The 10,795-nt window shown below is 40.2% G+C and overlaps 1 protein-coding gene across 2 annotated transcripts in view; it reads right to left on the reverse strand.

Moving 5' to 3' along the window:
- Window positions 1-1,029: 1,029 nt before the first annotated feature.
- Window positions 1,030-10,795, reverse strand: part of gpr155b (G protein-coupled receptor 155b) — a 12,374-nt gene continuing 2,608 nt past the window's right edge. Inside the window, exons 5-20 of one of the 2 annotated variants that reach the window (XM_034897848.1) lie at window positions 10,598-10,773; window positions 10,296-10,448; window positions 10,048-10,115; window positions 9,217-9,388; window positions 7,865-8,020; window positions 7,558-7,641; window positions 7,268-7,391; window positions 7,041-7,125; window positions 6,724-6,811; window positions 6,269-6,491; window positions 5,975-6,052; window positions 5,505-5,656; window positions 3,627-3,722; window positions 3,104-3,168; window positions 2,863-3,000; window positions 1,030-1,996 (exon numbers count right to left, since the gene is read on the reverse strand). In XM_034897848.1, coding sequence (XP_034753739.1) covers window positions 1,405-1,996; window positions 2,863-3,000; window positions 3,104-3,168; window positions 3,627-3,722; window positions 5,505-5,656; window positions 5,975-6,052; window positions 6,269-6,491; window positions 6,724-6,811; window positions 7,041-7,125; window positions 7,268-7,391; window positions 7,558-7,641; window positions 7,865-8,020; window positions 9,217-9,388; window positions 10,048-10,115; window positions 10,296-10,448; window positions 10,598-10,773 — 2,450 coding nt within the window. In that variant the 3' untranslated portion in view covers window positions 1,030-1,404. Of the gene's footprint in view, window positions 2,055-2,862; window positions 3,001-3,103; window positions 3,169-3,626; window positions 3,723-5,504; window positions 5,657-5,974; window positions 6,053-6,268; window positions 6,492-6,723; window positions 6,812-7,040; window positions 7,126-7,267; window positions 7,392-7,557; window positions 7,642-7,864; window positions 8,021-9,216; window positions 9,389-10,047; window positions 10,116-10,295; window positions 10,449-10,597; window positions 10,774-10,795 lie in introns of both variants that reach the window. The other variant, XM_034897850.1, reaches the window with a different exon arrangement.

The following is a 10,795-nucleotide window of genomic DNA, read 5'->3' on the forward strand; positions in this document are numbered from 1 at the left end:
AGCAGGGAGCACTCGTTTCCTCATCTTATTCTTTCTCAACGGTCCACAACCCCAATCATTGCTTTCCCAGTCTCAGTTTGTTCAAATTGGCATTGATTGACATGAAGCTGTAGTGCGTAGTTTCCGCTGCCCCCATGAGGAATTCTAAGTAATGGCAACACTGTCGGTGCGCCCACATGATACAAGCCTTCCGTGATCATGCACACGCCTTCACCCCTGCTCCATGCAGTTATTAATATCCGAAGACAACACAGAGGATTCAAAATACACAATGGACTCTTCAGAAGAGGTAATTATTAGTGCGGTCAAACGATTCAAATATTTAATTGCGATTAATCACACATTTTTGTCTATTCTAAATGTGCCTTGATTTCTTTTTGTCCCATTATTTCTTCTCATTTTAATGCTCTTATCAACATGGAAAAGTGGATCGGCTCGCTCTGTGCAAATCTTAACTGTAAAAAACATTGTCACAAAGCCTCCTGTAGTGTTCAATTTCACACGTATCATTCTTACTTGGAGCCAATAATCTCTCACACAATATAATACTGTCCATCCAGCTGTGTGCTTGGCCATCAAGTGGTATTTCAGAATGGACGTGCTGCGATGAAAGCTCAGTTCCCAACGACAAAACACACAGATCACTTTGGTCTCGTCAATGAAACATTTGCCAACTTTTAAATAGAAAACTTTCCGTTCAGAATCTTATTGGCATCCATTTCAGCGTCTCACGCTCGCCATCTACTAAAAACGTAACAATACTACTCTTTGGCCGGCTTGCAAGCCCAAACAACTGTGTGCGGCGTGTCTGTTGTGTTTCTGGTCTAGCTAGATCCGGTGTGGTGTTTTTCTAACATTACCAGTTGACGTTTAAATTGACGCTGTTAAAATCGGTTTGTGTTAACGCTGTTAACAACACAATTGACTGACAGCACAAGTAGTTATCTTTACTGAAGCTTATGTGCTAGAAAATCAACGTACGCCATAATCTTCTGAACATAGTCAAACTGAGATATAGAGAGTGTTTTGTGGAGCTGGTTAGCTTTGTGATCAGCTTTCTAGCAACTCATTTGGCAATGGCTGGAAAGTAACAGACGTTCATTAATATCAAAAAGTTACTTAGCACTAGGACTTTAAACTTTTAATCACAATGTTGCCTTAGCATCAAGCATCACCATGTTCTTACATGTGTATAATGGCCTTCATGTTAGCAGTCATTATTACCTTCATTTTTTCATTTCTTCTTCAACGAATGGCACATGAAGCCTCTGGAACCAGATTCTTTTAATTTTGGCGACAGGGTGAAGTCAATGTGGACAAGCAGGCGGCAACCACCGTAAATAGCCTGAGCAATCTGTCAATCAAAGCAAACACACCTTTAAATATACCACTTCCTCCACCTATCTACTCACTTCCTCTCATATGATGTGGGAACATCCCTCCCCTCTCCCCCTCTCTCTCTTGTGTGAAGTGGTACACCAGGGAGGGTTCATCCCTGAAGCATTGCTGGCCCGTCAGGTGAGCTAACATTCCTCCCTGCTGAAGTCGAACGCCGTACAATCGGGCCTCGGCTCGCCCTGCACACAGGCCTCGCTTAACCAGCCAGTCCACCAAGTCACTGCCCCGAAACACATTATCATGACGGGACTGGGGATGTGGACGGAGATGAGGTGGACTTGAAGCAAGACCATGCTGGTGTAGGTGATGGGGATTAGCTGGGTCATGAGCTCGGTTAGACCGGAGCTGGGGAAGCTGCTCCTCTGGAATATCAGAGTTGGAAATATGTGCTGGGTTTTTATTCTCTGGCTCAAGCCGAGGTGGAGATGGAGGCAAACACTGGCCGCAGGATTCAGCTAAATCAATCTGGTGCAGATTCTGCGGCTCGTAGTTTAGTTGCTCCTGAAGATCCTGATGCAGGTGTAGGTACTGGGGCTGATGGGAGGGGGAATGTCTCAAGGCGCCATTCTCCTCCTGTAGTCCTCCTTCTCTTCCAAACCTGTCATTATCAGAGGAAGGATTCACCTGTTGAAGCGCTCACACTCTCTCCTGAGCCACTTTGGTATGAGAAGAAAGAAAAGGGAAAAATGGCAGGCAAAGGGCAGCAGGGAGAAATGAATGAAATATGAGTGGAAGAAAGTAAAGGACAAGAATTAATAAAGATAAGAAAGAAGAATAAGAAAATAGTGGAAATAATTGAATGTGTTAGAATAAAGGAAAAGCACCCAAGATCAACAGCATCCAGAAACAACGTTTTCTAGTTTGTAGAAATGATATGTTCAACAATTAAAACATTTTAACGATTCACATTGCTTACTGCTAAAAAGTAAACAAGGGAAACAAAAAAATAGTTAATAGCTAATTTAGCTATTTTCTGTTCTTGAGCATTAGACTATTGCTATTTCTAGAGTTGTGTGGCAGTAACAGCTGTCACAGCTAATGCTTCTTGAAAATATTGATATATCTGCAAAATTAAGCATGTACTGCAAACCATTGTGCAAGGCAAAACATACGTTACTACAGCAAAACAAATCAGCCAATAGAAATCATGCAGAGGATGCAGAGAAAAATCAAAAGGAAATAAAATAAAAACACAACAGTAATAATCGGGAAATTAACAGAATTCATCTGGCAGCACACATCCAAGCAGCTCAGATCCAAAAGAGAACAAAATCAAAGCTGGAATAAAAATCTTCTTTCTCACAGTTATATAACTCAGCTGCCCTTTAACAGGAAAATAAAACAACAAGCAGAAGATGTACAGAAAGAAGGAATTTCATGTTGAGCAAATATTTAAATGTGCTTTCCAAAGAGAAGACAAAACGTATTGTATAACACAGAAGACACACAAACCCGTACTCGTACCTGCGAGTGTGCACTATGTCTTGTACACACTGGTCTTTGTGGTAGCGGACAAACTGGGTACAGGTGAGTCTGACCTCCTCTGGTACACTGGAGGGACTCAAATCCTCACCGTCCCTGCCCTGCCACAGCCCCAGCAACCTGACACAGACACATTGTTCTAGTTCAGTGTTTCTCCTCTGATCTCAAATAGATCTACAAAACATTATGAATGAAATAGATTATCTGCTGAAGACTCCCTCACCTCTTCTTGAAGGGCAGGATGATGAGGTGTCTGTCCAGACCAAAGATCCCAAAGGACAGGAAACCCTGGGACAAAGAAACAGAAAAATAACAGTTACTGTTACTCAGGGATGGCTGATTTGGAGAAAATTAAATATCAAAATATCCTTAACCGAATAACAATATAATATATTGTAGGGTTGACAACTGGTGCTTTAACAAATGTTATTTATATCATGTCATGTTTGATGAATAATCATCAGAAATGTTGATTTAATGACTAAGTGCGTACAAGCAAATAAAAGAACATCTAGAACAGTGTGGTGAGTTCAGAAACAATGTCATCACTTTCCTCTAATGCAGCCTTTAAAACCAGGAAAGAACAACACTTGCCATATTACAATATCCAAAATCTGAGACAATATCTAGTCTCAAATTACAATATTGATATAATATCGGTATATTGCGCAGCCCAGACATATTATTTCTGCACTTGTAACGGTTCATCTTTACACATTTAACGCACACACTACACTCAGTGGTACCTGTCCATAGTTTGCCACGGCACAGAAGAACTGTAGTTCGAGGTAAAGTCTTCCAGGATCTTTGTTGAATAGCCACCACAGACAGCTGGACAGGTTCTGTTCATACATGGACATACAGAGACATTCACCAATCATTTATCTTAACAGTACTGAGCTCAGCTTATCATATTTACTTTTTATCTAGCTGACTTGTATGAACTAAACAAATACAAGTACTTTATAACTCCAAAAACACACTGTCCCTCCATCAGCATTAACGTGCTTCCAGTATCTGGATAGTGTCTATGACCCAATTTTCCCCTGGCATTAACATCCGTCCTGCGTGATCAGATCACAAGTGGACAGCACTAAGTACAGGTGAAAAAACTCTCAGGACACATTAAGATTGGAATGCAAAAAGCGCAATATATGAATTTAAACTGAGTGCTTAATTCATAAGAGTGATGCCAATGTCTATAAACTCACTCACTCAAACAGTCTCTCAGAGCGACAAACAGGCGGGCTGCCACTTGACGTGTCTCAGACGGCACAGCTATGCACCCAGTTATGACGCAATAGGAGACGACCAAGCGTGGGTTATATGACGTGTAAGTGGAAATACATATGCTAGCTACGCATTCAAAGTATTCTCTTGTCACAGAAACCAATGAGTGAAACGTGGGTTTTGGATCTTATCATATTCTGTCAGTGGCGTGACAGTGTTTTTGTCATACAAACCCCAATTGCAATGTTTGTCCAAAGTTGGGACGTTGTGTAAAATTTAACACAAATCAGAATACAATGACTTGTAAATATTCCCTCATTTTAGATTTGATGCCTGCAACACGTTCCAAAAAAAGCTGGGACAGGGGCAACAAAAGATCGGGAAAGTTGAGGAATGTCTGGACCACTCCACAGGTAAACAGGTTAATTGGTCATGACTGGGTATAAAAGGAGCATCACAAAAGTCCCAGTTGTTCACGACCAATGATGGGGTGAGCTCCAGAACAACTGCATGAACAAATAGTGCAAGAGTTTTAGAATGTTTCTCAGCGTATAATGCAAATAATTTAGGGATTTCTTCATCTACAGTCAATAATATTATCAAAAGATTTACAGAATCTGGAGAAATGTCTGCATGTAACCGACAAGGCGAAAAGCAAACATTGAGTGGCTGTGACCTGTGATCCTTCAGGTGGCACTGCATAAAAACCCAACATCCTTATTTAAAGGATATTACCATGTGAGCTGCTTAAAGTTAAAACTGTACCATGCAAAGCAAAAGCCATGTATCAACAACACTCAGAAATGCGCCGGTTTCTCCGCACCCAAGCCAATCTGAGATGGACTGATGTAAAGTGGAAAAGTGTGCTGGGGTGCGATCAGGTCAAATCCTCCAGGCCAAAGAGGAAGAGGACCATCCAGATTTGTATCAGCGCTAAGTTCCAAAGGCATCATCTGTGATGTATGGGGTTGTGTTAGTGCTCATGGCATGGGTAACTTGCAAATGTGAAGGCACCATTAATGCTGAAAGGTACATACAGGTTTTGGAACAACATATGCTGCCATCCAAGCAAAGTAATTTTCAGGAATGTCCTTTCTATTTTCAGCAAGACAAGGCTAAGTCACATTCTACACATGTGCGGGTACTAGACTGGACTGCAGGCCTAGCTCCAATTGAAAATGTATGTCGCAAGTATAAAGGGCAAAATACGACAAAGACTCCAGACACAATTGGAGACAAATCTTACAGAAAGGTGAAAAACAAAGGTAGAGCTTATCATTTAGATCAGATTTAAATACAAGACCAGAACAGGCCCCATTTGTGAATTTGTCTGACTGCTTTTGTACTTCCTGCTAACTGGACGGACGCTCGCTCGCACACACGGTTATCCTCACCGCTAGCAAGCTGATAAAGAGAAGCAGACAGAGAAGAACATGTCGGACTGTCTGTGTATCATCAGTGGTATGAAGCCCAGGTGGCGGCAGGTTCAGCGGCTGCTCAGTGGAGGAAGACCCCTGCTGCCCATCACACAGCGTCCCTATGTGGCCTGGAGAGAAAAAGGAAAATAACTTTCAAAAAATTCCAGGGTGATTGGAGATTTTTTTTGCTAGAAGTAAATGCCTTAACATCCCAGTGCTCACACTAACAAAGGCGAGGATGCCAATTCTAATTTAAGACTGTAAAATGAATCTCAATTTTCTTTTTATTATACAAACTATTGCTGGTGTCTTGCTTTGGTTTCTGTGTTAGCTTGGCTTGATTTAGAAACATTACTGAATGGAATGTAGGATACTGCTACCAACAGGTCATGCAAACAAAATGTCACAACTTTGGAAAATTAAATTATTAAATTTGTGTTTGTTACTTGTGCTGTTTGTGTGCTCCCTTTGCGTAGAGGCGATCATGTCAGGTATGGGCTGGAGAGGAGAGAAACTGTGGAGATCTGGCAACACAACAAAGACAGTACAAATAATTATATGTACATCAGATGGTTAGTATAGTTTATGGTTTAGGTTAAGACCTCATTTCAACTGTGCTTATATTTCTCTAGTGAAACCCTGTCACTATTTTAATAAAGTTGGCTTACAATCAGTCCAGATTGTTGTTTTCAGGCAAATATTATTGGGATTTCATCTGTATCAACTCAGATTAGTGCTACCTGAGTTGATGCTGCAGGCAGGGGAATTTGCCATCTGCGGCTGTGACTGTTGTCGTGAATCCTCCAGGCCACAAGGGGCCCTCAGCTCATCATTAATGCCTGTTACTGCAGCTCTGTTCAGGGCCTGATAGCCGCTCTGCTCCCTGTCCCCCTGGCTGAGGCCCATCAGAGATATTGCACCAAGCACCAGGCAGACTGCAAGCACCACTGCTGTGCTGATTATCTGGAGGAAGAGAGAACAGAGTATGAATGCAACTTACTGAACTACTTGATTTGAGTTTTACATTTGATTTATATAACATTCCTAATTATAAGTAAAAGTAGAGATCTCCTTGACAGATTTAAATGGAAGCTAAACAGACTCGAGCAGAGCAGAATAAAGAGAAGCCAGTCAAAAATACATAATGTAAATCTAACGACTAAATGAATAGAATAGCAGCTGATGTTTTTCTGACCTGAGCTCTACCATAGAAGAAGGCAGAGTCTATAGTATCAGTCCTTTCTCCTGATATCAGAAGACCTCCAACCATCAGGAAGGGAACCCTTCATGAGCGCACGCACACGAGCACACGCACACACACACACACACACACACGAGCATACACACACACGTTTTTATGCATGTGTTAATATATGCAATACCAGTCTAGTAATTTAACTGTGGCAAAGTCAATTTTTTAAATTGATTTTGGATGCAGACCTGTTGCTTTGCACAGTAACTTCAAAAATGTTTTCAAAGAAATTCTTGAGGTGTTTGGGTGTGCTGACCTACCCCCAACCCAAAATCATGAATATTCCTGGTCTGAGTCTCAGCAGATCATTTCTGTTAGTCAGAGCCAGACAGAGAGGGATTAATCCTAGGAAGAAAAAAAAACACAGGACAAAACACTTTCATGCAAGCACCAGTGTGATTGTAATTTTAGTATTGAGTCCAATGTAAATGTAGTCAAATTGATGGATGAATTGTGTTCTTTACAGCTCACAAATGCACACACTTACCTGTCCAAATGTAGGTGCTGTACAGAGACCCATAGAGCAGAGTGAAGGTGAGAATCTTGCTGAGCAGATTATCCTCTTGTTTCACCAAGAAGTTCCACAAGATCATACTGACACACACTAAAAACTAGAGTAAAGTAGGTTCAGGTAGAATAGGAAAGTGAATATCAGGAGCCATTGTAAAAAACATTAAATAAACAATAAACATTTAAATGAACAGAGATGAACATGCTCTACAACACTCACAATCAATAAGATGTTTTAAGCTTTAGATCACTCGAGTTGTGACTGACCTGAGCCAGGAAAAGGTTTAAGGCAAAAAGGTGAGGTAGTTTCTTAAATTTCCTGCTTAGCAACATCACCACTATAGTCCATACCTGAGAGAAGACACAGACACATGATCATACAATTTGTATTTCTGAATTTGGGAAATCAGTGTTGAATTATTTATCATGTGACCCACACACACCAGTAACAACTTGTTGCCCTTTACTCTAATTGCTGCTTACATGTTACCTAACCTAATGAAGTCTGAAAAATAGTTCTTGTTGTTTTCATTCTTAATCATATTCTCCAAGATATGCCTGCACACATACTTACCAGTGCTACGAGGCTGACAATGCTGATGTTGAAGCTAACGTTTTCAAGTTCTTTCACCAGGGGGGTCGGGTCCATTAGAGGGATTGTCAATAACCAGGCCGATACATACATGATCGGTGCAGACAGAAACGTACTGATTACCATACCCGATGTTACCTGAAGAGAGGACAAAGTAAAAACAACACCCACTAAAATAGATTCAATGACCTTCAGAAGATTCAAAGCCGTATCTGGTGCTTTTTAATTCAAAGAAATCAAGATATTTTCTTCTCTTCCACCTTTTCCAGATGAAACTAATGACTATATAAATTCTAATAATATACATTTAAATATCGCTAATACGGTTAAAGGACCAATGTGTAGTTATTCTCCCATCTAGATCTGAGATAATATGTTGTAATCAACTCTCTTGCACCACACAGTTCCAAGTACGTATTACAGTTAAGAAAAAGACTTCTGTTGGTGAAATTTGGATTTTGAACACGAGTGATCCTCCATGTTTCCTTCTTCAAACTGGCAATGGCCGGGAAGCGACGATGCCCATTAGCCGATTAGCAGCCTGAGTTTATCATGTGACAGCGAAAACGCAAAAGGCGGAGCAGCATACCCTATGTGTCCCTTATAGGCTAACATATTTTAAGATGGCGCATGAATGTGGAGCATCTACCCCAGTCCATGTGAATAGAGGTGTAAAATTTCAAGCCAATAGGAATACTTGGAATTGATGCTGGTGGTAAATATTTATGAAAAGTGCAACACTGATTTTGACGGGCCTTTAGGTAAACACAAATATTAGTTGGCACTTAGCAAACAAAGCTATCTTGTGTTTCTACTACACAATTTCCAAACTTAAAAACTCTTAATTATTAAAAGGGTTCTGAAGCCCATGTTGACAGTGCTTATTTTTCCAATGGGAAAATGCCACAAAATCTTATTCATTTACAATTACATGTAACTGGAGCAGAAGAATGTGACTGGGCGGTGTCCTGGCATGGGGAATGAATACTGAGTATTGTAGACTAAGTTGAAGCCGTTAAATAGCAGACTACTAGCAAATCATTTTAATTTTCTTGGCGTGTTTATATGTGACAGTGTTCTTTTAATGGCTTATACTGATTCACGTGACCTGACCAGGAGATAGGTATCTGCCACACCATGACGATGTCTTGTTTCTAAGTCAAAACGCTTCCAGCCATGCTTCAAAGCTTAAAACTATGTTTTTAAGTGTGCATTACACAAAGAGTGCTTGAATTGGCTCTTAACCTCTTCTATTTTATTATATAGTTTTAAATATTGTATTGGTGCTTCAGTATTGTATAAACTAGTAGGAATACTACATCAATGGTACTTACCACCTCTAGTTCGATGTTGTAGTGTGCAGCATAGATGGCCACACTAGGTGCGGTTGGAAAGACTCCATATAGGAAAGCAAAGTTAGACAAGCTAGTGTGGTTAGCACTCGTGCTGTTCACTCCAACATCAAGAAGATCCACCATGTCTTTACAGACCAGCGGCATCACCAGGCTGGAGAGAGGAGGTAGAGAGACAGAATCCATCAAACTTAATTGAAGACCAGTTCCTACAGTCCTAGTTAATGAAGATAACACAGGGATGTATGCAATCCTTAATACAGCCATGCCAAAAATACTTCCTTTGAGAAGCTTATAATTTTCTGCTATTGTTGACTACGTGTCATGGAGGAGGTTTAAAAAATCTATGGTTACTATTTCAAATAAATATTTAGTTATATATAGTAGGGTTGCCAAATATGAGGAAAATATGCAATATGCAAGAATGTTGTTGAATATTGCGATAAGGATATTACTTGCAATAAACAGATATTAAAGTGTACCAATTTTGCATTTCTGCTGCTTTCAGTCTTCTGCAAAAAAACAACAAATTGCTTGATGAATTTAAAACAATGAAAATAAATCATTTCCAATTTTCTTTAATTGAATAAGCTGAACATTGAATTGAATATAAAAGGCACCAATTAAAAAATTAAGGAAAGTTTTTTTTAACTCTGAGCGTATTTTACGATATTTCACACAGTTTTATTGTGCCAGTTGATTTCGCAATGATGATTAAAAAAAAAAAAAACTACATTGTGCAGCCCTAATATACAGTATGCTGCAAGTAAGGCCACCCCTACATTTTATCACACAGCATCCCGGTTTGCTTACAGTTTGGCTGTGATGAGGAGAATCAAGGCAACTCCAGTGTCTCTGGTTAGTTTTCTAAGCTGGCCGACCTGCCACAGAAACAGAGGTTATTTAACTCTTACTACATCCTTACTGTTTACACATGGCTCAAACAATACATTATACTTAGCTAAAAACTGAATTCTGTGGTCAATCAAAATGAAATATGATTAATCTAAATGTACAGTAAAAGGTTAAAACAAGACTGAACAAAACAGAAAGAAAACTACCATAGTGAGGCCGAGGTAAAACAATGCTGCCCCTCCAAAAGAGTTAGCCAAGCCATCTATGAACTGTGATAGCACAGCAGGGATCTGCTGGCCCAGGGCAAAGTGGGAGATGATTCCTACTATCACCATGAAGACTATTGGGTTCTTCAACACCTGTAAGGTGACAGAACAATGGTTAAATAAAATAACTTCAAGTGTTACGTTCGTCAAACCAAGAAAACATTATTACAGCCTCTAAAGGGTTTAAAGGTGTTGTACACATGCTATGGTTTGTTATTCTCAAAAACCCGGATATACAATACCTGTAGGACTACAACTCCCAGGATGCCAAGTGTGCTGTGTGAATGGCTGGCCTGCTTCCACTTCTGCACCTCGCAAAGAGCGAAGCCGATGGGATTGAGGAGCATGAGGGAGACCGGGGCAACTAGATAGATGTACTGGAGGTACTCTGGATATGTGCTCCGATACAAAGCATCAACTAATAATACACAGACAGAGAG

The sequence above is a fragment of the Etheostoma cragini genome, chromosome 17 (assembly GCF_013103735.1).
Source record: "Etheostoma cragini isolate CJK2018 chromosome 17, CSU_Ecrag_1.0, whole genome shotgun sequence".
Lineage (NCBI taxonomy): Eukaryota > Metazoa > Chordata > Actinopteri > Perciformes > Percidae > Etheostoma > Etheostoma cragini.